The following is a 26111-nucleotide window of genomic DNA, read 5'->3' as shown; positions in this document are numbered from 1 at the left end:
TACTGGAGGAAGCAAGGCACCATGCAAAATGCAGACTGCTGCAGAAGTGTAGCTACACTTCTTCCTCTTTCCCCTTGGAGTATTTGGTATGCTCCTGTAAAAATCAGCACTGTTCCATTAAGCAGCCTCTCTATCACAGGAAGGTTCCTACCTGCCAGTAAGCTCCTGGCAGGTTTTTAGTGCCAGGACAGTTGTTGGACCCATTCCTCCATAGCTTAGTTTTATGTCCTCCACTCGGCTAGTACCATCTTGGAACAGGACTCTCATCCCACAGGTCACAATAGCAATGTCATCCTCCCGACGGGAAGCCTGCTTGAAAGCTGAGAAGTATTCACCCTAGGAGAGAGGAAAATATTCTTTTATTCTCTACTTTGGCATGCTTTGGACTATAAATATGGACAAGCTATTAATGCATCTCTCTACATGGATGAGCTATTCCAGGGAACTGTATCTGGTTGTTTCATCTTGCAGGGTCAAGCAGGACATTTTTGTTCATGCAGTGCTGTATATTTTCACATGATTCAACAATTGATTCTGATGTATTAGACCAGTGCTTACTAGCCAGCCTAGGACTGTGTGGGAAATGAGCTTTGACTGAGATCTGCCTGTACATATCTTGAGAGGAAGAACCAGGGCATATATTTGTACATAAACAAGTTTACAGTTCCTCAGCAAATATTCGTTTCTCCCAGGCTGCTAAGCTGGAAGCCTAATCAGTAAAACACAGACCCTAAGTCCCTTCCCTTTGGAAGTCTTTGAACTCTGCAAGAACTGAAATCGATGATCACAAATGTCTCACAGTTATAGAATCATAGAATAGTTAGGGTTGGAAAAGACCTTAAGATCATCTAGTTCCAAACCCCCTGCCATGGGCAGGGACACCTCACACTAGACCATATCACCCAAGGCTCTGTCCAGCCTGGCCTTGAATATTGCCAGGGATGGAGCATTCACAGCATCCTTGGACAACCCATTCCAGGGCCTCACCACCCTAACAGTAAAGAACTTCTTCCTTATATCCAATCTAAACTTCCTCTGTTTATAGACCAGACTAATTAATAAAAGACAATTTCAATCTGACACTGCAAATACAATTCTCTGTAACTACCCTGAATCCTCTGCTGGGCTCCACAGAGTGAGGAAATTCTTTTAAGCACAGCAGCAACTCATAAAACTCAGCAGTTCTCATATGCAGAGTGGCAGTAAATAGGAGATTAACACTGCCAGTATACACCAAGAGATGGTGTCACCCTGAAGGTACAGTAGTTTTTCACAGAGTCACAGTCAAGTTTTTCCCCTTGCTTGTTCTGCAGATTAGAACAAATTTCTGTTGAGGCATCTTACAGACTAAGTGAGGAATCAGATCCAACGTCTTTGCATGGCCCTTCTGGAGAGTTTTCTGCCAAGTTTCTTCTGTAGTAGCCTAGCCAAGTGACTGTACAGCTCAGCAGTCTGTTCCATTAATTATTTCTCATCAGAAGTGGACAGCAGTTCTTCCATTATTGTAAAGAACAGCTCCTTTGTGTTGGCAAGGAGAACAGTTTCACTAAAAGTCCATTTTATGCATGAAGAACTTGTTATTGTAGAGCCAACCGTATCCTGGGCTGCATCAAAAGGAGGGTAACCAGCAGGTCAAAGGAGGTGATCCTGCCCCTCTACTCTGCTCTTGTGAGATCTCACCTGGAGTATTGTGGGCAGTTCTGGTGTCCTCAACATAAAAAGGACATGGAACTGTTAGAACAAGTCCAGAGGAGGCCACGAGGATGATCAGGGGGCTGGAGCACCTCCCATATGAAGACAGGCTGAGAAAGTTGGGGCTGTTCAGCCTGGAGAAGACTGTGTGGAGACCTCATAGCAGCCTTCCAGTATCTGAAGGGGGCCTATAGGGATGCTGGAGAGGGACTATTCATTAGGGACTGTAGTGATAGGACAAGGGGTAACGGGTTGAAACTTAAACAGCAGAGGTTTAGATTGGATCTAAGGAAGAAATTCTTTACTGTGAGGGTGGTGAGGTACTGGAATGGGTTGCCCAGGGAGGTAGTGAATGCTCCATCCCTGGCAGTGTTCAAGACCAGGTTGGATGAAGCCTTGGGTGGTGTCCCTGCCCATGGCAGGGGGGTTGGAACTAGATGATCTTAAGGTCCTTTCCAACCCTAACTATTTTATGATTCTATGATATAACTGAAGGATGTGTTTCATTTCCTAAATTCAAGTAATTAGTGGGCAGTCAGCAGGTAATAGCAGAGGAGCATCACCAGCATCCTCCCAGTGAGGACATTCTGCCACGCTGAATGTTACACCAATTAGCTTTCAAAGAAGAGAAAAAGCAGCCTCTTCTCTTACTGCACACTCTCTGTGACAAAGCCTACCCTGAGCTCAGTCCCCCTACAGTGACATTTAATGTGTAAACTGCTACACTCCTTTAGTCTTACTATTTCTGGGGTTCAGCCACTCTTACCATGGTGTGACAGGTCACACCAGTGCACGAGGTACCATCAGTTTCAGACAAACACAAACAACCAAAAAGTACTGATCTGTGTGCTGACACAGCCCTGCTTCCAGCTGAGAGGAAACCACAGTTCCAGAAGACTTTGCCTGCCTCATGCCAGCACTTTCAGGTGTCCCCTGAAGAACTTTAGTCTCCCTGATTTCATGTTCATCAGCAAAGATCAGCCAAGGAACCATGAAGCAGAGAGTTCAAAAGTTGGTTTAGTTTTTCAGATCAATGAGCTGCACATAACCTGGGGAGGAAGCCACTGCCCCACTGGTAAAAGTTTGCCCTGTGAAATTGCCTTAAGACTGTCATATGAATGGAGGAGTCACTACACTGTGAATTGCTGTACCTTATAACTTGTAGCCTCTGCCCTAAAAAGGTAAATACCTTCACAGCCATAAAAATACAGACTGATGTTCTGAACCTTAAAGGGAAGAAAGTAGAGGTTCACCTCTTAGATACTCTGCATCGGTTGTGCTTCATGCTGCTACAGAAGTTCTATTTGTTCTCATTGTTCTATTTGAAGGAAGTTTCACAGGCTTGTTCGAATTTGCTAATCCACATTGCCAAAATGCCCTAATAATCAGTCCTTCTGGTTTCAGCCTTGCAAGTCAAGGATGCAGAAACTGAACTTCCGTCTTACCCATACACACTTTCCCCCATTTCTTTTCCCGTTTTAGTTCGCAGAAACAAAGCAGGAACCTCCAGAACCTTCACTTCAGGAACTGCTAGCACCTTTGCTATATATTTTGCAAACAGAACTTATTCCTTGGGAACATCACCTCGTCACCTTTCATCGTTATTAAATGCACGCAAAACCCTTCAGACAATGAAGTGAAATTCATATTGCTTGCACTAGAAAACTTCTTGGACTTACCATACTTTATGATAAAGCCCAGCTCCCCTTGCTTGTCAAAAAGAGCATGTTGCTAGATTTTCACCAAATAATTTCCTTGCTTCCTGGTCCACCTGGGACTACACGTCACCATTTGGAGTTCAGTCTCAAAGTGAAAGAGTGCCTGACATTGAAAACAACATCCAAATAACAGCATTTCGGCTCCACAAACACTAAAGTCTTTTCCTACAAACTTACCTTCTTGCTGTAGGGTATTTCAACCGAGAGAAGGATTTCCTCAGGCTTAACTATTGTCTTTCTGTATCCAGTAAAAAACTTCTCATCCATCATGATAGTCCTTTCGCCCTCTGTAGAGCAAGAAGAGATCAATGGCAGATGGATTAATAACTCAGACAAAGCTCAGCAATGGTAAGTGTGAAAGATCCGAAAGATCCTCCAACCTACACAAATCACTCTTGATATGACACCAGTTTTCATTTTTCCACCCTCTCACTAAGTCAGGAAGGATTTTCCCAGATTTGTTCTGGTCTTTAGGACTCTATGACAGCTTCTGCCTACATAGAAAGTTTTATTTAGACAGGAACTGATCAATCTCCCTCCTTCTTTATGTAATTAAAGCTGAGCCCCCAGCTGAACCAGTTTCCAGGAACCCAGTGTAATTCCCTCTTTACCCTTTCTGTAGCCTGCACACAACCCAGCACAAGAGAAAGTCTCTGATCAGACAGTCCATTTCAGGGATCCTATTCCAAAAAATTCTTCCCAAGAACAAATACAAATTACAAATTGTTAAAATACAAATTGTTGCCTTTCTTCATAGGAAAAAAAAAACCCTCCAAACCAAAACAGTTTCAATCTTTATCTGCAAAATCCACAAGGATCAAATGTAATGTTAATCTCCACCTTCAAATTCTGACCAAACATAATAATCCATGGCAGGGGATTGTTGACTATCCTAATCCCCTAAGTGCCACAAGGAAATGCTACTAACTTACCATTTGATAGCAGAGTCAACTTGCTTCCACTTGCCATTAACACAGGATTTAAGTCAGAAATGGGGCTTGCTGTCATTATGTTCCCGCCAAGAGCCTAGAATTATAATACAGTCATCAGATAAATATTCACAAACCTGAAGATTCACCCACAGCATCTTATATGTACATTACTCCATACACAGTGCACTAGAGCTTAACTCTGCTTTGATATATTCTTCCTGTTCACTTGGCAATTTTAGGGTTTTAATGAAGTGGGAAAATGTAAAAGCCATGAAATCAGTTGCTGTCCCAGTAAATACTAACAGTTTTAGGAACAGTCTTTGGGTAATGCAGCAGAACTACTATATGTTCAAACCACGTATTCCCAACAATACCAAGATTCAATCACTATAGCTGCAGTTAAGGGAATATCCATGAAAGTATGGAGCATCTTTTCAGTAATATTCAGGAACCCAAGTTTTGGCTGCAATACAAATGGCACACTATCTTGTGGAGTAAAATTTCATGTTTGGTAGGTTGGTTCATCTACTTGTTTCATATTTGTTTCCTTTTAGTATCTGGAGTCGGAACACATCAAACCCACCTCTTCTTTCCCTTTAAAACTGGAGGAGAATTTGCCACATCTGATGCATTAACACTGTGACTACCATAGTTGTGCTGGCAAAAATGTACACACCTGCTTCTCTGAGGTTTGTTCAGCACCCTATATACATATTTGTTAAATTAGTCAAATCTCAGTAGTTTCCCCACTTATTTTGATAACAGGCCTGGACAGCTGCCATGTTTCTGTTTCCCTTGCTTGCTAAACATGTTAACACAGGCACCAAGACCCACGTTGCTGTCAGTTCCTGGAGCTGGTTTATGCATAGTACCTTCTTCACCTAGGTTTGCAAATGTGAGAAGCACACAGCACACCAAGATTGGATGATGCAGGCCAGCTCCTCAGACTGAGGTCTCCATTTTAGTCCCTGATGCTCCCAAGTCACTTACAGCAACATTCCTGATCTGTGGCCCTGCAAACCACCTTAGCTGCTCAAGGACAGCCTGGAAGACCTCTGTTTTGTAAGGAGGAAGCTCTGCCACTGCTTTTCTCAGCACCTCCTCCACTGAGCTCAGGGTACAGGCAGCACCAAAGGTGATCCCTGTAAACAGATGAAAAGAACTGTTGTTGTCCCAGACATCAAAGTACAGTAGGATGGTTATAACTGTGTCTACAAAGCTTAGATGTCCCCAAGTTTAATTAGACAGCAGGGCATAGAGAAGTCATTCAGCCACACTGGCCTACTTTGTATGCACTGCATGTAAACATCATGTCCCCAGAACAAAATTCACCTTTAAATCACAGCTCATGGTGGTGTTGACTCTCATATGACAGTAACCCACTATACCCTCTTGCCTCAGTGTATTATGAACCATATTGCCCTCCCATAGGTATTAGTTCATCCTTTGAGAAGTGAACTCCAACTCCTCTCCAGTTTCCAGAACTTAAACATGCTACCAAGCATTGGACCACATGCACTACATCGTCCTAATTACTTCTTAATACTTATAAGGTTGCCCTGTTCCCACCACAAAGATAAATGCAACACTTCACTTAGTTCCTTAGATGGTCAAATCCAGCATCTTTCCCTCAGCTACTAATTTTCTAATTAAAAAGACTGCTCATTGAAATCCATTATTATCCCAGTTAATATACCTAAACCATGATGCATCAAACAGATAAAGTGTCTAATACACCCTCTAGTGAAAGCCCTCTGATTCTCAAACTAATTTTACATATCTCTCAGTTGATTCCCTGCATGGAAGAGGAATTAATGCATACAGAAAGCACTTTTTAATCTTGGGATTTTCCTTCATATCCTCTTTATTATTTGAAGGAGTCCCTACTCACTTCACAGACATCCTGCCTCTTTATTGCTCACCTGTTTCAGTGTGCTGAACAGCATTCATTTCGGAGATCCATGCTGGTGCTATTATCACCGGATACAACATGTTCTTTAACCTCATCTCAATACCTTAAGGAAAAGTAAGACTCCTTCAGTTACACACAGATGATAGAGAGCCTAAGCTGTTTCCCAATGAAATGGCAGCAAGCCTACTAAAGAGTTGGTTCATTGACCATCTGTGATTATATAAGGTCACAGAGATACCAAACAAAAAGCTGGTTTCCACTAATACCAGAATTCCCATAGGGAAGTTTTAGAGACTCTTTTCTAGGCTTACAATAACCTAAAATACACTGGTTAGTACTTGTGTAACTTGGCTACTGTTGTACAAAATCCTTCAGGAAAGAACAATGAATGCAATGAACCATACAGTATTTGGGGATTGTCACCTGAAACAATTGCTCAGGATAACAGTATTACTAAATACATCTGCACTCTCCTCCTCAGCACTTATGTTTGCAGAAGTATATATTTGGGGGAAAAAAAAGCATTAAGATTTCAAGTCTTAACAGTTTACTTACTGAAAAACCTTTTAAAACACAGGTTTCCCAGGTGAATTTGTTTGCTTATGAAGACATTTTATGGTGTGCCACTCACCTCTTCTCAAAACTCCACAAACCCAACACATAAGCTTAGAGGTTTAATAAGCATGGTTTATGGCTTATGGATAAGCATGATTTTCTCACCCAACACAGCAAAGAACAGGGAAAAACAGTCACTGTGAGATTAAGGTACCCAAAAAGAAATTTCATTCTTACATAAAACCTGAAGATTAAACACCTATTTAACAACAACAGCATAAGGGAGGGTTACATTTGCATAGCTCTCACAAAATACTCCATGGAAAGTGTTCCAAACGCTCATAGTGAGCACCAGCTCTTCCTCTTACCCACTTCAGTGTTCCCCACAACGAGCTTGGCATTGGGGTACTGGGATTTGAGAGCCACCAATTCCTTGAGAGTTGTAGGCTGGATCCACATCACACGCTCACCTTTGAAACACAGCTGTTTCTGCTGTTTGTTACTCTGAGTCTGCAAAAGTGAATCCACATAGAACTCAGCTTATAGATAGTGAATTCAGCTAGAGCTTGGCTGAAGCCAAGAATCCCTGCTCACATGCTGCCCATGCCTATACCAGGCCAGCCTCCATCTTAGTAAAGTGACTTCTGGTTAGCTGTGATATCCACACTGTTGTTGGCAGATAGCTATTCCCCATCCTTCTGCTGGCAGTGACAAGTCTTTTTCATGCTGACGAGAGTTTTTCCTTCCTGATATTGCCAGTTGCATTCTGCAGACACATCTCCCTAGCAAGACCTCTGCCAGTAAGCTCCATCTCACCAAAGTTCTGGCAGATGTCTGTGGCTTCAGCCATCTTGGGGGTAATGGGTTTTCCATTCTCATCTCACTGCAAAAATGTCACTCCTTAGCACTGCTGAATTTGAGCTACCAGCTGTAAAGTCAGATTCTGGTTCCTTTAATTCCTTCATCCAGTGATTGAAGAAAACAGACTTATGCGGCTGCCCCCCAGCAACATCAGATCAACCTCTAGGCAGGAGAACATCTTGGAGAAGAAGCAGATGGGACCTATCTCATGCTAAATATATATTAAGCTATATATGAGAACCTCCTCGTGTTGTAGCTCATGACACATTTAGGCTGAGTGCAGCAGCAGAACAAACAACTGAATTTCAGTTGACTGTTAAATGTGAAGGAAGCTGTAAATGTGCCATGTCCTGGACTAGATTCCTGGCTGGGACACATTCGCTTAGGTGAAAACTACACCAAAAAAGAAAGGAATAAAACATGGAGAGAAACTAATCTCACCTAACCTTTCCTGTGAGTGTGAGCTAACCAACTGCTACTCCTGCTACACTGAGTGCAGAAGTTGGTGCTTTTGGAAAGTCACCTAGTTGAAACATATATTCAGCTACATCCCATAGCTTCTACTTCTTTTCATACACTATAAAGAGAAGACAGGGCCGTTAGCTCAGATACAGCTGTATTTAATGTAGAAGTTCACATCTGACCTAGTAAATTGAAATCTAGATGTCAGCAACTGTTCCACCCATGGGGCAGTGACCAGAAAGGAAGGCAACCCAAGAGCAGTCATGTACGGTGAGAAACAGTGAGGAAAGCCAGCCAGCTGGGGCAAGAACTTGGCCTGCATATCTTTTAAGTCACACGGGCTTAAAAGCCTTCTCTATTATACAACAGGGAAGCATTCATGCCTATCCGTCTTTTATCAGCAGCCATCTTCTGCTCGCCATTTCCTTGGGGCAGAGACACTGCAGACACTCAAACCCTGTGCAGCACCATGAAACCAATGAACCACATACTATTTCTTTTTGGATGAACTTACCATTAACTCTGGTGGGAAGATGGGCTCCTGTGTGGGGTCCAGTGGCTGGAACTCAGAAGAATTGAACAGGCTGGAGGACATCATTTTCTATGACAGAGATAATGCAAATGGCTGTATGCAGAGAAGAAAGCTATCTGCATACAACACTAACTTGTTCCTCTTCCCAATCAAATCCCTATTACTATTTCATGGAGCACAGAATGGCAAACACAGCAAAAAGATATCACCTGATTCAGCATTTCGGGTGTTCGTATCTGATCACAATGCATGTCTGGTCAGAAACTAGAACCCAAGCCCTGAACACACTAACAGGCTTTTGCCAATCAGAAGTGACATCACTTTCACATTGGCATGTTAAATTACAAAGGTACCTTTTCTGGGGTGAGATTTGCATAAATACAGCTAGATACAAAACAGTGGGGTTTGGCACAGAACAAGCCAGAGCTAAGACTTCAAAATCTCAGAAATAGAGGAAAAACTACTAGTTGAAAGGCACCTTACCACATTGTCTTCTTTTCCGTCCATGCAGCAGCCTGGACCATTGGCTTTTCCTCCACAGCAGCCCGCCTTCTAAAGAAATAACAAGCACACTTCAGCTATTCTACACAAAATCAGAATATTCCAGCTTTTACATGACATATTCCTTCCCTTTTTTGTAGCAATTATGTAGTCATGTTTTCCATGCATAAGGTACTTTGACAAAAGAACTTCAAGCAGTCCTAATTGCTGGAATATTTCATGCAACACTGAATGCTTCCTAGCAAAGAATCCAGAGGAATTCACTGGAATTCCTGGCAAATAATTTCATTGTATTCTCTCTTTCATAAATTAATTTTATAGTTGCACTACCTTATGTCCTAATTTGTGTTTTCATCTCTCCATTGTCTGCACCTCAACTGGCACATAAAATGTGATTAATGGTTTTCCTCCAGATACCCCAAAAGCTTCAGATTGTCTAATTTATTGGAACAGCGATTAAATTACTCCATTCATCATTGGACTGCAGAGTTTGGGAAAGACTGTACTGGGGAATTAAGTGAGTCTTAGATCTGTTTTCACAGAAAGATGTATTGCTTCAATATACCAGAAGCTGGTAACACATTCTTACAGTTGTCACCATGCTATTTAACCAAAGAGTTGCACCTCCCAGATTCAGAAGGAATGTGTGTAGCTCACTGGTGTAAAGCCTGTGTCATGATGGCTATTGATGCTAACCAGGACACATTCAGTGGCAGTGTATTCCAATAGCAGAAGTTCAAACAAGCTGAGCTGGTTCTGAATATCTGCACCACAGCAGAGGTGACTAAAACACCAAAACTCTAATATTACATTGCAGACTATGGCTTGTCAAAATTCAGCTTACCATGCTATTTTCCCTCTCACTACGACAGCATCCAGTGCCATTGGCCATTCTGCCACAACAACCCAAGTCCTGTGGGGACAAAAACTGTTCTGAGAAACACATGCAGACTCCAAGGAAATCAAGTAGACTTGATTTGCTTTTGAGAGATCCCACATTTATTATATCCAAAGCAGAAATGGGGGATGGCAGCTGCCAAGCAAGTAGACGTTTCCCTTGTCAGTGGAAAGCAGTACCCTGCAGTGTCATGGCTAGGTCATGTCCAGTCTACTGACAGACCTCTTGTCCTAGTTTAGAACTACTCTGAACATTCAGACAGTATCGCTGCTCAAGCTGGAGCTGTGAGGAGATACTGAGAGAAGAATAAAAGGGACAAGTACATACAATACAATACCTAGTACTCTACCAGCATCCAGTTGCATTCAGCTCAGGGGACTATCTTAACTCAGCATAGTTTCTGTCTCTTTAGTAACCCTCCACAGGTCTCTGTCCCAGTACATGCTCCATCTCCCTTGAAGCCTGTGCAAGGTTTTGATGCCCACAACGCCCTTTGGTGAGTTCTGCAGGTCAGCTACCTGGTATACGGCAGATCACCTGCCTTTGTTTTCAACCTAACTTCTACTAGTTGCATTTCTTGACACTTTGTTCTCGTATTGGAAAGAGGCGGCGAACAGCAGATGCCTGTCCACATTCCACCTGCCAGTCACAATTTTATAGATCTCTCTCAGAGATCACCACAAACCAGTACATGGGCTATGTAGAGCCCCTTCCCTACTGCTTCCCTGTACGGCAACCACATTACCATGGACATGATCCTTATTCCACTTCTCTGGATCTTCCCCCATTCTGCTGTACCCTGTCAGAGATGAGAGGACCAGAACTGCACAGAGTATTCAAGTGTAGGAAGAGCCATAATGCAGACAGAGGCATGGCAGCGTTTTCAGCATTTCAAGTGCTGTTTTGACTGCCAATGAGCATTGAGCTGATGCTTTGTGGAACTCTACCACACCTCCAAGATCATCTTCCTGTATGTAATAGCAAGATGACCTTGTGTCTGCTCAGTCTATCCTATTAGATATGAAATGAGGACTGCCTTTCTTTCTGTAAATTGCTTTGTATTTATTTGCCCTGAATTTTTTATCCCATTAAATTCTCCAGTCTCTCAGGTTTATAAAGTCCTTCTGAAATTCCTCCAAGTCTGTTTCTGTCCTCACTACCCAGACTAAGACATTTGTTAACTTATTTCTCACATGACTCTTTTCCACTGCATTTAGGGTTATCTTAGATAACCCCACATACACCACACGTCTCAGCCTCCCTCCATTGCAAAAACACACCATTTTCTCCTACCTGCCATTATCTGCCTTTTAACCAATCTTTCCTCTTACCCCATGGCTGCTTATTGTCTTTAAAAGCCTTTGGTGAGACACTGTTGAAAGCCTGTTGGAAATCCAAGTAGACTATACCGACTGGGTTTGTCAACCATTTGTAGTGGATCTCACACCTGCTTGTATTTTTTGTTGAACATAATTCTGGATAATAAAATGGAATCAATGGGCAGCATTCTAAATTCTTTACTCGTGATATTTAATACCAGAGTAGCCCCATAAGTGGCTGATAATCACTGAAATACCTAATGATCTCCTTCTCTTCACAGACATAAGCAGTCTTCCAGGAACAAAGGGACTAGAGAAAACTTAAGGCAAAGCTTCACACCTCACTCAAACCAGCAGGTGAATTCTAGGCAAGAGCTATAGCTTCTTTCCAGAGCTATTTCAGCTCTGCAGCTAATCTTCCAAGAAAACATCTTTCTCTTCAAATACCCCCCCTAGTGTGTCCCTATTCATGCACCATACCTTTACACTTTTTCCACATCAGGGATCGTGTGCAAGCTGCATTAGGCAGAGACACTGAGAACTTACAGAAAAGAATCAGTCTGATAACCTGTGGTCCATAAATGGACCACCAGGTGCTCCACTTCCAGCAGCTGGGGTGAGTAAAGGAGTTGGTCTTCCTGCATTATTGTTGCATGAAGCACATACAAAGGGGTCAAGAGTTGGAGCTGGGCTGTTGTGGCACGTATATACGTTTCTTCCATCACCATTTAATCTCAAGGTTATTTCAGTACCAGAAAGACAGCCAGCCTTCCAGATTTGTTTTAAACATTATCTGAAGCCACTTACTTTGGCAAATGTCCTGTATCCTTCCAGAATTGGTCTGTATCCCGTACACCGACACAAATTCCCTACATTGCCAGAGCAAAAGGACAAAGATTCAGTGTCATTTGGCTGAAAACCTCCCTTCTTTTAGAACGTTTTATTGTTCTCACAAAAGCTTGTCAAATCTGGGTAAAGTTACTGAAAGAACTGGGAAGAGGAATATTTCATTAATAATCTTGCAACAATCCTACCATCCTTTTCTATTGAAATTAATTAGAAAAAAAAATGCAATCTGCCTTATTCAGTATTCATCTACCCCAACTGTGTGAATGCAGTCAGTATACCAACTATCCAGTCTCCTGAATTACAGAGGTTGCTTCCTCCTGCATCTGATTTCCTCGTGGGTCAGTGCCAGAAGCATGGTAATAGCTCTAACCTCAGCAATAATAGCAGCCACTCAGATGATTTACACGGTTGGATTCTGCCACACTCCATCACCTATATTGCTCTCTTTATCCTTTACAACATGAGGTTGGCTGGCACAGATGCTGTCACCTCTGCAGGCTTTTGTGACAGCAACGAACAAACAAGATGTGGAGATTAGTGGCATCTTAATCCAAGACTGAGGGTACTTGCCCCTGCTTCAGGGGAAACAATGAACTTCTGTGAGATTTTCCAGTCTATTTTTGCTCACACAGCACCTAGAAGTCTCCTAGGGGAAAAGCTACTTCTGAACTTCATGACAATTAGCTATCTTTAATGAAAGACATTAACCAAAGGTGCACCTCCATCCCATTTAGTGAAGCAGATGTAATAAAAGCAGAACAGGCTGCAGCTCCGCAGGGCTATGAGTGTTACCTTGGAAAGCATCTTCTATGTCCTCCATTTTGGGCTCAGGTTTGTTCCGAAGCAACGTGTACATGGACATGACAATGCCTGGAGTGCAAAAGCCACATTGGGACCCATGACTTTTTGCTATTCTCTCCTGAGAAAAAGTAACAACAACCATCAGGTCATGATATCAAGTTCACTGTTGTGCTTCTTTCTGTAACATCCCTGTTAAGAAAAACACAATCTCACCAGAGGAGCTAAAACTATCATCAGATGTTCTCTGATGAGATAGTCAAATACTGCGTGAAGCAGACTGCAGAAAAAGAGAACTCTCTGAAAAGTATGCATCTAGGCTTTGAATTCCCAACTGAAGGCGACTAAAACCTCCAATGAGATCAGGAGCTCTTTGGATCTACCATGCTAGAAAAGTTGGGGCTACTTGTATAGACATGAGTGTGAATTTCAAAACTTAGCTGTTAGAATCTTAAAGGGAGATAAGGAAAAGAAGGCAAGCAAACAAAGGTCAGCCTAGCTGCCATCATTCATGCATGTCTAATGTACTCTTCACTTTGTTGTTTACCGTCTCAGAAACTGGCACAAGTCCTACCTGCTGTACAAACTGAGATGAATCATAATTCTCCTAAAGGAACGGTACCCCTGACAAAGCTGAGGCTTCCACAAAAAGTGCATTATAACACCTTGCTAGAAGAGCAAAGCTTCACATTCCTGTCACTCCTCCCCACCAAGAATATTATGGGATTCCAGAAACATTGCTGAACCAAAACTTACTGCTCTACTGCAGGGAAGGTTCCTCACTACACAGGATGAGAAATCAAGGTCTTTCATGGAAGACCACAGAAGAGCCAAAATCTAACTCAGATTCCTGGTTCCAGCTCATTCTATAGGCTTTCACCATAACATCACTCTTCCCAGTTCCTGGGATTTGGTCCAGGATGTGGACCAAACACAGCCACATAGCCCTAAAATAAATGTATTATCAATTCAGCCAGGATAGCAGCAGTTAACTTGCTAGGGTGTGACAGAGCTGCAGCACTGACCCAGAAGTTTGATTCCATCACATAGGCATTCCTGCAAGTAAAGACTACTCATGTGGGAAGTCAAACTCCCGCATCTAACATCATGACAGAGGTCCCAACACCTCGGAACAGAATTCATTAACATAAGAAGAAAACATAAATAGAGGGTTTTAAAGTTGCCGGTATTAATAGCTTACCTGGGCTGGGTGCAGCCTGGATTTTGTGTTTCCTATGCCTTCAACAGTAGTTACAGCTACATGATGCAGGGCACAGATAGGGAAGAGGCAAGCATTGGCAGTATGGTGGCTAAAATAATAAATTAAGGTCATTTCATTTGACAGTGCTGCTCAACAAAGGAAAAAGTGGACAGGAGGACTGAAGAGTACTCAGGAACTGTAGCAGTGGACACAATAGGTGTGATGTGATACAGGTATTTGTTACATGACCGATCGTACACCAGTCAAAGTTCTCATCAACCTCACTTGAACTTTAAACTAAGTATGCACCAGGATTTGACCCAGAAATTAGAGCTTGAAACATCCTTGTTGCATGTTAACCTTTACAGAAACCAAGTAATTCACAGAGGCAGACAACAAATACCGAGACGTTACACAGCTGGTCTGTCCCATTCACAAAGTTACAGAAAAGAGCCGATTTCTTGGCCTTTTGCCTAAGAAACAATTTCTAGGTGGTAGACACCATGAAAAATTCCAGGCTGAAGGAATAGAATAATATTATATTATAGATATAATATAATAACATATAGAGTTCTATTATAAATAAAATAATGATGCCAAAATTTTATAGAAACTAGCTGCTTTATTTCGTTTCTATCAAGACAGAATAACGACCCTAAAGATATCCTGTTCAAGACCACATTACTAAGCAGAACCACTAAGTTGATCCCAAGTTAAAGTATCTCCAAGCATTATTCCAAATATATCGAAGATTTGCTTGTTTTTCCTCTGCCTCATCCTTTCTCTCCATTCCCTGTTTTGTTTGATTCCATTGCTCCACTCATCAATTAAAGAGGGAACAGGAGGAAGTTTGTGTCTTAGGAAATAAGAGTCATTCTGAAGGATACAACAGAAGTAGAGAAAAAGTAAATAACTGCTGGCATAGAGGAACCAGATTATTACAGTAATATAATAGCAATAAAGATTTTATCACAGTAATCATTATTTGGGTGATCACAACCAAGAGTCATATTACTTCACAAGAAGGGAACAGAAAGGCATTCTGAATTGGGAAAAGACAGATAGCCTGCAAGGTAGAACCAGTACAAATATTTCATGGCACAGTGAAATAGTTCCCTATCAGCACTGTGTAATGCTGTAGGAAAAAAACACCTTCTTGTCTTGAGTTTATGTTCTGAAAGTGAAAAGCTATGTTTTGGCAGAAACATACATTATATAACTTTTGTTAGAAACAGTAACACTTCCGGAATGTCAAGAATCTGGATCTGTCCCCATTTCATTTCTCTGTTGAAGAGTTTAGATTGCAAAGGATACAGGATTTTCTTCTGAAAGGGATCATACTTGGATATCATTACAGTGCAAGCACCACATCCACCTTCTCCACAGCCTAGTTTGGTTCCACATAGGCCCACTGAGAGAACAGGAATCAAGGAAAATAAAGAATGTTGGCAGAAGCCTACTCAAAGAGGTGTCAATCAAGGCTTAGCAACACGTTCTTGCTGGAGACCAAACACTCATTTTTAATGCTTAATAAATTAACTCAACATAAGCAAAGTTTCAAATACTGGCATGTGAGCTCCAAGATGAACACCCAAAGCCCTAAAAAGGAGGCTGTTTATGTTCAAATAGACTCTTAGGATAAACAGAGAAGTGTCTGAAATTCAACAGTTCCCACTTTTCTTTAGACTCAGAAAAGGAACTGATATAAGGGAAACAAAGCAGTCTCAGTGTGAGCAGGAGCTGTTCAGGCATGCACCACATCCCCGAGACACATGGTGACATCTCCTTCAGCACCTCTTACCAGTGGTGGTTGGCTTCTTCCTCCACCTGGTGATTCCTACCACTTTGAAGGTACCCAGGCAGAGCAGTCCCACAGTTCTATGAGTCACGCAGTTAAGCACTGACACAGGAGCTGCACTTGAACTACTCACAGACTATCTGCATCTGGAGAATCATGGTCTGGCCACCCCAGCTCCTCTCTTGGACCCATTTATGATGGATTCCACATTGCTAGGAACAAAACCAGCTAAGCACATTTGCCAGCAGCCTGATTCAGGTAAGACCCCAGGAAACACAGAGAGCCAGAACTAGCAGAGATGCACAGAATCACTGCAGAGACACTTGGGAACTCACAAAGTGTGTGCACCAGCTTAAGCAGATTCCTCCACAGGCTGCAAAGTGGATGTCTGTACTTTAAAATCAGGCGTTACATCAAATGTCCTGTAAAGGGATTTCAGGAAAGAATACCTTGAGTCACATCTGCTTTGGGTTCCTTCACTCACTAGAAGGTAATTAGAAGCTGTTATCTATTGTGAAAAGGATTGGCCAATGCTGAGATGTTTTTGGTGGGAAAAGAACAGCAGTTTTCATTGCCAATGGACACATGCCTTGCTGAGATAATCAACTTCAGTCTATGGAAAAACAACAATCATCATGATTCAGGGAACTCAAATCATCTTTGCCTTCACTGCAAAGATTCTGGAACTGTCCATTTTCATAGAATCATGGAAATCAGAATCATTTTGGTTGGAAAAGACCTTCAAGATCATCAAGTCTGACCATAAACCTAACGCTGCCAAGTCCACCACTAAATCATGTCCCTAAGCACTATGCCTACTTTACCTACAATAATGTGCCTCCTTCAACAGAAATAGCTTTACTATGCCATCTAATGTTTCTCTTGGCAACAGTGCTAATCTGCCTGAGTCGTTTCTCAAACTATTTGTCTGACCATAACCAGACATCTACAACCTAAGTTTACCAGAATGTTCTTGTAGAAGATCAGAAGGTTTTGAAGAGCTCTGGTTATCTCTTTACAGAGCTATTTGCATTAGATATTAACACGCTTACACATAAAAGGTCTAGTGGTAAGAAGTACACAAAGGCACAGTCATGCCACTTATTTTCCCTCTTGAACTTTATCCACCTCAGACATGGTCCGACAAAATAGGGCTGTTGATAGTTCCACTGGAAATCCCAAAGGAGTGTGAGTTATATTCTAGTACTTCTTTCAGATCCTAGACAAACAGAACATGGCAGCATGGTGAAATAAGCGTGCATGATTCTCTTTAAGGCATAAACCAACACAGATGGGAACAGTTGGGCATATGCACAGACCCAGCTAGTCAGATAAAACCTCAGAAGACACTATCCACTGAACCAAGCCTAGTATAGCCAGCCTGGTCATCACAGTAATAGCTACCCAGCTCCTGAAGCTAATCTGACTCATGTGTTGACCAGTTTCAAACAGGAATGAAACGTGACTGCATGCATCCACTCCTGTAACATGCCCATGGTATGTGGTGGGAACCTCTGCCTCTGAGTTTGCATCCCTGGGTCATCTGATAAACAGGCCACAGGATAATCAAGTTATTGGATATTAAGTATCCAGTAATACCCCAATTATTGGGTGCTAAAGCAAGCAGCTCAAGTGGCTGTAATATTTTGGCCAGAAAATTCTTTACAATTTATGTGGAACAAAATCTGAATTTCCTTTTATTTTTGTCTTTTTTCTTTACATCCTATTCTGATTCCCAGTAATATTGAGTTTTCCCTTTAAAATATTAACAAATTATTAAAAATTTATTTAAAGAATATTATTTAAAACTTGCTGTTGTTTAAGCTTGGAATACCAGCTGTAATCTTTGGCAGCAAGAAACACCAGACCCTGCAGAACCCTCCCTCTTACACTCTGCACAAGCTCTGCCCAGCACTCAACTCCCAGGCAGAACAGTAAACAATTATGAAATGCTGTAGGCATTTAAAGCCTTCTGCTGTTTCTTCTGACACTGGATACGTTTTCTTCGCAGATAGGTTAGCAGAGTTGTTTCTGGGTCCACATCTTTCTCCACCACCTGGAAGAAGAGGAAGATCCTGTTACACACTGAATGCTGAACAACAGAGATAGGTTAGTAGGAAGGAGAAAGCTTGGTCTTGCTATAACTTCCTTTCAGAGCAGGAAGGAGAGCCACTGATTAACTCCTCTTACTAGGTTCAGCAATGCTGGCCACATATCCAGACACAACTTTTCCTTGAATTCATTGCAACAGAGAAAATACACATTACATATGTCAGAGTTTTTCAGTTTGTCACACTGAGACGAATCTTCAGAAATGGCAAATGGAATCAGTAGTGAGCAGAGAGAAAGAGCTGTGTTTTGTACTCAAGTTTTGAACTCTTGACATCTCCCCAAATTGCACCTCATCTTGACTGACCATACATAACTGACTGCTGTCCCTTCTCCATATTGTTATTAGAAGAGACCGAAAAATGAGCAGATAAAGAGAATGACAGAAACAGCACCAGTAACAGCCTTTGCACAGAAAAAAACAACAGCAGAAACCCTAAAATGAGCAGTACAGGTGCTGCAGGACACACAGCAAGTACCAAACATCTTGAAGTTTCTCTTTCTTCCCTGTTAGCGTTAAATCAGTGTTACATTATCAGCCATCCTAAGTGCGGGAATGGGAAATATCAGCCAAGGGGAAACTTCCTCTGCACATTTTGAGTCAGCTCCATCCTATTAGTGAACAACAGTATTAGCAGTTACCTATTAAATGGAAAAGTAGATTTTACTTGAAGCTCTGCCCAAGGGTCAGAAACCAAAGGTCTGCCCTTGCCTCCACCTGGCCTCAGAGCTTGTCTTCCCCTTTTCCTGTTATTAGTAAAGCATCAAGAAACTTCTCCAGATTCACCATGTGCCAGAATGTAATCATGTGCTCTTGGCTCTTACATTGTGCAAGTCCCAAGTACAATGGTTACAGTTTATTTAAGTTAATCACTCCCTGTTTGAAGGGCAGATTGAGGCAGAGGTCAACTGTGCAAGCCTTTTTAATTCCTGATAAGAAACCTTCACAACCTCTGGACTGCTTCAGTGTTATGCCTTCGACACGTGACAGGGCTATTCTGAAGAGACAAGGTTCATACTTCCTATTTGAGTCCATGTTTTTAGAGCTAGCCGATAAAGCTGCTGCTACAAAACGCAACCGGATGGTTTTTGCATCTCTCATTCCTGCATTGAGGATAATCTATAAGGAAACAAAGTTCGTTCTTTGAGCTTGGAATTGTCTTACTGTAAATCATACAACAGTTGTTGCTGCTATTCAGAGCAGAGCATTCCTATTCCCTCACCTTTTGGATGCACAGAAGCAAGTAAGAGCATGTAGAGGCTCTCATGACCGGTTGGTTCAGAGTAAGCACATATATCCTTCTGCTGTAGTCTGGGAAACAGACATGAGCAGATAGTTCCAAAAAATACCTGTGACTACAACTGTCCCATAGACAAAAGGCCTTTGAGAGCCCTTTCATAGGAAAAGAGCCTTTCTCAGCAACTCATCCCCTCATTATCAAGCTGAATTTCTTCCTTAGGGCTGTGCGGATGGTCATTGCAAGCCCTTCAAAGCAGCTTCCAAGATAGCCAGACACTGAGAAAAAGCTTCAAAATACTCAAAGACTGAGATTATTCAAAGAAAATGTCTCAAGAATTCTTCTGTAAAGAACCCAAGCAGCACTCTGGTATGTACTCAAACTAAGCAATTAAAAGCTTGGCCTAGTGGTTCCTTTTAAGAAAGTTAAGTAAGAAATAAAACATGTGCCTAAGCCTTCATTCAGCAAAGCATTTAGCCACTCAGCTCCACACACTCTCAATGAAGTATTTAAGCATGTGTTAAGTCCCAAAGTCAACCCTCTAGTCAGCTTTATCAGAAGTGGCCCCAGTAGGAACATGTCCTGAGCAAATCCATGCTCTTACCCTGCTGAAACCAGTAGCCCAGGATTCCTGCTTCAGTCACTTCAAACTGCTCCACTGTCTCAGTAATGCTGGGAGAGACTTAGGATCAGAGGAAGATTAGGGGTAAGAGTTGGGAGGACATTTTGGTTTAACCCAGATCTCAAATATCAGAGAGCAAAGAGTCATTTCTTTGCAATCAGGGTCCTGACAAAGGGATGCTTGTTTACAAGCCTCTCTTGTTGGCTAGAGAGTATGAACTTTTTACTGTTGCTCCCTCTTGTTCATTGCCATTGATGAAGAATGACGTGCCGCAGGACACCATCAGTCTTTGGTTTGTTACAATCACCTACTGTGATTTGTTCTGAAAATGTTTTAAAACCCTGTGGGTGGGGATAACATCTTCTCTTGTCTGATGCCCAGAACAACGTGATTCACAGCTCAATATCTTACCCATCAAAACAATTCCTGTTCACCTCCCCCAGTGTCCTTGTATAGAAGGAAAACGAATTATACTCACTGCCCTCAGTGGGAGTAGGATCAACCTACTTAGACACTGTGATTAAAGAAATATTTCATTTTTGCTCATTACTGGCTGGGTTTTTTGTTTTTTAAGCCAAATTTCATATTGTCAAATACACCGCTTTGGCAGATTCAAAACTGTGGATTTTACTGCATGTGGTAGCTTAAATATTAATCAAATGTAGAAGGAAACTTTGTTGGAAATGTTAGGATGGCACGGACAGTCAAGTGACTCCAGACAAATTTGCTCTGTACTGCTCTATTTGTAGTACACATCTATTTGCCTACTGATTCTAGGAATCTTGAACACACAGATCACCTCAGCAGGGAGCTCAGCCCGGCCCCATAGCTCTTCAGGCACTACATGGAACAAGTTCCTAAGCAGTTCCACACACTTAGAGCCCATGGGCTGGTCCAGAGAGGTGTTCAGCTCACCTTCCCATGTTTTTATGTAAAACACTTGGATCTCAGTACATATTTTGTTTGCTCTCTTCTCTACCAGCGTTCACTAACTCAGATAACTTTGCCTTTACAACACAAAGCATCATGTTTAAATTAGTATTCCCAAAAAGTTAAAAAAAAGGGTTTTTCAATTTAAAAGAACAGTAGTTGAGAAAGCTAAATAGAGAAACAACAAGGGAAAGAAAATGGAAACTTTCCTAGTTTACCAAACAACATGCTAAGCTTTCCATCAGCTAGGGTCTTCAAATGAGAAACAGATGCCTTTCTGAACAACAAGCTCCCATTCAATCACTAGTCCCTAGTCACTCAATTAGGCCCTAGATGAGAAGGTGGAAGGTTTTAACCAGACTGCCCCACAGCAAGTCAGACTAGTCAATGGTAAAGGTCCCCTAGGACCTTAAAATCTTGTGAATGTGTATTTCCTGAAGTAACAAGAGATTTCAAATGCATTTACACTAGGGAAAAGGATTAGAGCACAGAGGAACACACTGAAATATAACCACACAATGTACATCTGCTATTGCTCATGAGAACATTTTGTTTTGCTTTAAACCAGCACGCTGAAAGCTTGTAACTCACTGTTTATGGAGGACCCAGAGAATCCCAAAGCTCAAAAAGTCCTGTATTTTGACTGGCCCCATCTGCAGTCAAACATCCACAGGCTTGGGAAGAGGTCTAATGTGGCCTCCAGCACAGCACCCCTCTTAACACTCAGAATAGGAATAGAAATATTGACTCCATGTGTTTGAACTAAAATTACATGCTATAGATGCATCAGACAGATTTGTCAGCTGAGGAAAACAAAACTGCCACTATTAGTTTTAAATTGTGTGTGTTGTTTTCCATTCTACTCTAGGCAGACTCCGTGTTAACTCTGTGTTAACACGGGTAACTCTGTCTTAGTTGCGTGCCAAGCTTTATACCCAGTGAAGTAAACAGGTGCTTAAAATAAACAGTCCTGAATGTGAAGTATGCTCAGCTGTTCTAAAGAGACTTTTTCTCTGACAAGACTGCAGACTAGGCTAAAGAGAGAAGTATTTGCTGCCATGAAAGTCCCTATCTTATCTACCACCTCTTATCGCAGTTTTGTACTATGACAGAATATGGGCAACCCATTAGCAACGTCAAGCTGTCAAGAATTCACACAGCAGTAACCTTTCTCACAGGCAATGCTATCACATTCTTCACAGCAAATCAACAGGAATATTTAGCCAGGACTCTATGGATGGAGCCACATCCTACCTTGCTACCTGCTGTTTCAGCAGCATTGCCCAGGCACTTCCCACCACCCCTTCTATCACATAACGTCTCATTGTGCAGACATGTCCAAACAAACTCCACATTCATTGCCACAGACTGAACTGCCCCATGAGCCCAATTCTCTCTCTTAAACCTGCATTTGGTGGTGGTGTAACTCAAGCAATTTTAGTAACACATCCAGGAAGGGAATAGGAAGAAAACATCACTAGAGGGTCTGAGTAGAGCACAACCCAAGAAGCTCTCTCCTCTCTGATCAGTGGAACATGCTCCTTTGCTAGCACTGTCACATCCACGAGCCAGCAGGGAAGGATACTGAGACAGCCTTGACACACAGAATGAGTTGATAACACTGGTAGTATTAATCATTCCCTGGTGGGGTTTTCTTAGCCAACAACTGTCAAGATCACACTGTGATAAACCCCTTTACACATGCACAAGGTCGGCCCTGAGATGTGACTTTTGTAAACAAGAGCTGCAGTTCCATAAAAACTGCTGAAATGCATCAAGGGCAATGCCATTCACAACATATTTATGAGCTTCAGGATGGAGTAAGAAGAGATAACAGATACAAAAGGAACTGTTTGCCTTCCACTGCTAGACTTCAGGGTCTAGGCTGCTCTTTCTTCCCCTCTCTGCCTCTCCCCATATAAAAGAGCCCCACAGAACCAGCTCTGTGCAGCTCAGTCCCTTCTTTTTTGCCTTGACCAATACACATTTTCATGTTAGTCAAGAGTCTCCTCCAAGAAGAAGGGCTTTTCCATTGATTTCTGCAGAGCAATGCTCCTGTACTACTAATAATAGATAACTACTAATAAATGTTAAAGCTCTAAATGCATACAAGAGTTTGTTTATAAACTCTGCATACCTACCATGAGTAGCATATTGGTTTTGAACCCTAGCTGCTCTGGCACCAGAACTACAATTCTCTTCCATTAGAGCATACCAGAAAATGAAAACAAGGCCTGTGTCAGGGTCTGGATTGTCCAACATGTTTGTGGCAACCTGCAAGACTCAAAGAGCTCCCAGTTCACCCTCTAAAAATTGGGGTTCACAGAGTAGGGAGCTGAAGTCACTAAAACCTTCACAGAGCAAGAGGATGACAAGTTAATGCTATGCCACCTGTGCCCACCATAGCAGAAAATGCATCAGATGAAATTCACACATCATCTTGTGCCACTGCTTCACACTCTTGATCAGGCTCCATTACCTAGTCATGATTAACCTGGAGCTCCAAGTTTTCACCTCCCTCTAGAAAGAGTGAATGGCTGACATGTCAGTTAACATTGACATAGGAGCCATTACTGATCTGTGTGAGCAAAGCTTAGTTGTCACCCTTCTTTATGGAACCTCAGAAACAGGACTGGGTTCTACATAAGTATTACATTCAAAAGCCCTTCTACTACCTTGCAATCCATTCTAGATAAGCTTCATTCTAACTCCTAACTACCAATACTTTGATATAACAAAACATTAGTATCTAATGCTCTAGTACCTTGGGAAGTTCAAATTCCAATCCAGTCTTGGGATCAAAATTTGTAACTAAAAGCTCTCATTGTACCAACAATCTCACCCACATTTACACTTGATTAAGCTAGCAGGAAAGATCAACAAAAGCAAAAATGATACCAAACCTGTGCCAGTCTATAGGGCAGGGCACAGAGCTTTTTAACCAGCTAAGAATAATGTGTTTATTTAATCTCAAAGGATTAAATAAAATATATAAATACATATATATTATCTAACCCAAACCTGGTGCTGCACATGATTTAGCCCTAAGCAGTGCACAGACTCTCAGCTCCACAGCACACAGTGGATATGCAACCCTCTCCCCTTCCCAAGTCTCCCAGCTGGCACAAGTTTCCCTGCCCAAGTATCTAGGCAAGGGGAAGGCAGCAGGGCAAGGTTAGCATTGAGCTGAGCTCACAAACAGAGCTAACTTGGTACTCGTAGGTCAAAACCAGGCAGCCTTGACTTGTTCCAAGCTTTTGAATAGTCAAGGTTGCGATGATAGCCAGGGAAATCCAAACAGAGGGGGGGCTTTGGGGCAAACAAAGGTGTTGAGCATATACAAGGACCAGACACCCTCCTGCAAGACACAGTCACTTCTTGGGTAATTGTCAGCAGCTGATCTAGGGAACAGTATCAGTTAATGGGCTTGGATTTTAGAGCTTTCTAGCTTTCTAAATGGAAGTGGAATGAACATTTTGCTGAAAGCCCTTCTAAAAATCAAAAGTCTGATTACATACTGAACATAGAAATTATATACAGATATTTACATATGAGTTATGTTTTCCAGATCTGTTGTAAATACTGAAACCATTTATAGTAGAAATGCCTGTATGAAGTCAGTGCACCTTTACTTAGTTGCCTCAGAACTGCAGTAAAGCATTGTCAACAAATCTAAAATGTAAAAGGAATATTATGTGAGTGCTACTCTGAGTGATTCACAAGGTAAAGTCAAAGAAGAGAAAAAGCCACTTAGTAAAGCAATAAGCAGTCTTCACAATTTAATAGGTAAATGCCATGCTAATTGTGCTGGTATTAGAAACCTTGAAAGGAGGAAAAAGATTACCAGAAAAACAAGTAATCAAGACACAAAGCTGGAATCTTCCTTACCTTTTTACCATTGACAAAGAAAACAAGTTCATCCCTCGTGTCGCTTGGAGCCATCCTGTGCACCTTCCAAAATCCACTCAAACAGGGCCACCAATCACCCTCCCAGGAGCAGCCCTACACCCCACAGCGAAGTGAGCACCAGCGATACAAGTAATGTGAGTCTGCCTCAAGAATGTTTGACTTTATTTCTACATCAGTGCCCTGTGAAACCCCACATTATGTAAGAGCCAACGAAGAGGCGTGCCAGCTGCCTTTGGTTGGTGCTTCTGCAGCAGTAATGACAGAAAAGGAGCTGGAACCAGCAGAGTGACCCGCCCCCTTTTATATAGCAATAGATCACAATTCAACTGCATTCCCTTTAGATTATACTGCCAGGCTTGGAGCACTCCGAGTGTGCCACTGCAACAGCTGCCAGGAACACACAGGATTTTGCAATACAACACACACTCCAGGGACAGGGGTGGGGGGGTTATCTCAACTGTCTCCCCCACCAAATATTAACAAGGAAAAGCCCTGTGCATAGCCATCCCCCTGGCATTCACCACACACAGGTCTCTAATGAGAGCACCTGCTTATTTATCAACTCCTCCATACATGCACATCAGCTAGTAGACTGACTGCAAGGCTGTTTCACTATCTTTCCTTACAGTTTTAAAGCTACAGTATCCTCCACCTGCAAGGACATAGTTTAAACAGATAAGCATTTGTCCAGATAAAAGCAATTCTAGACAACTGACACTCTAATCCAGCACCTTAAAAGAGGTGCTGGTCAAAGACCATAATGTTTTCACTGGGCTCTTACAGCATTTAGGCTTACATCTTTTTGGCTTAATCCTCATATCCTGGGTTGTATATCCTTATGTGAGTGCTGCCAGTGAAACACAGAGGAAATCCAATTCTATGAAGAATTTGTCTTCCACTTCCTTGATGGAGTTTCACCTGGTTTCTCCATTGCACATTTTGCATTAAGTCTTCCTGGTTTGGCTTCCAAAGTTGTTGCAGAATTGTCCAATTGTCTAAAACAGAATTGTTGCATTGATGTGACATGCACTGATTTCATGAACAAGCTATCAAAACCCTTAGCTCCAGTTCAAAATTCCTCCATAAAACAGCATGATTCCAAAGTCTTATGGAAGTTTCCTTGCACTGTACTTAGTCCTGTCTGCTCCATCCTGATTTTGGTGACTTTGCTTTCCTTCTTCAGCCTACCAGGCTTAGAAGCTTCAATTAGGGTTTCTTTTGTTTCCTAAAGTCCCTGGGAAAGTGCTTCATCAAAGTCTCCTCCCAGGAACCTCT

General features: G+C 42.0%; 1 protein-coding gene across 2 annotated transcripts in view; it reads right to left on the bottom strand.

Annotated features, from left to right (window-relative positions):
- The window catches only part of XDH (xanthine dehydrogenase), a 52621-nt gene extending 26854 nt beyond the window's left edge, over positions 1–25767 (bottom strand). The window contains exons 1-15 of one of the 2 annotated variants that reach the window (XM_034060552.1): positions 25633–25767; positions 18027–18084; positions 15545–15641; positions 14231–14339; positions 13024–13150; positions 12190–12251; positions 10010–10078; positions 9148–9216; positions 8647–8733; positions 7178–7319; positions 6265–6357; positions 5333–5484; positions 4343–4436; positions 3588–3697; positions 152–336 (exon numbers count right to left, since the gene is read on the bottom strand). In XM_034060552.1, the coding sequence (XP_033916443.1) occupies positions 152–336; positions 3588–3697; positions 4343–4436; positions 5333–5484; positions 6265–6357; positions 7178–7319; positions 8647–8733; positions 9148–9216; positions 10010–10078; positions 12190–12251; positions 13024–13150; positions 14231–14339; positions 15545–15582 (1337 nt within the window). In that variant the 5' untranslated portion in view covers positions 15583–15641; positions 18027–18084; positions 25633–25767. The other variant, XM_034060551.1, reaches the window with a different exon arrangement.
- Between the last annotated feature and the right edge of the window lie 344 nt (positions 25768–26111).

This window comes from Melopsittacus undulatus, chromosome 3 (assembly GCF_012275295.1).
Source record: "Melopsittacus undulatus isolate bMelUnd1 chromosome 3, bMelUnd1.mat.Z, whole genome shotgun sequence".
In the NCBI taxonomy this organism is placed as follows: Eukaryota; Metazoa; Chordata; class Aves; order Psittaciformes; family Psittaculidae; genus Melopsittacus; species Melopsittacus undulatus.
This window is presented reverse-complemented; position numbering and strand designations above follow the sequence as displayed.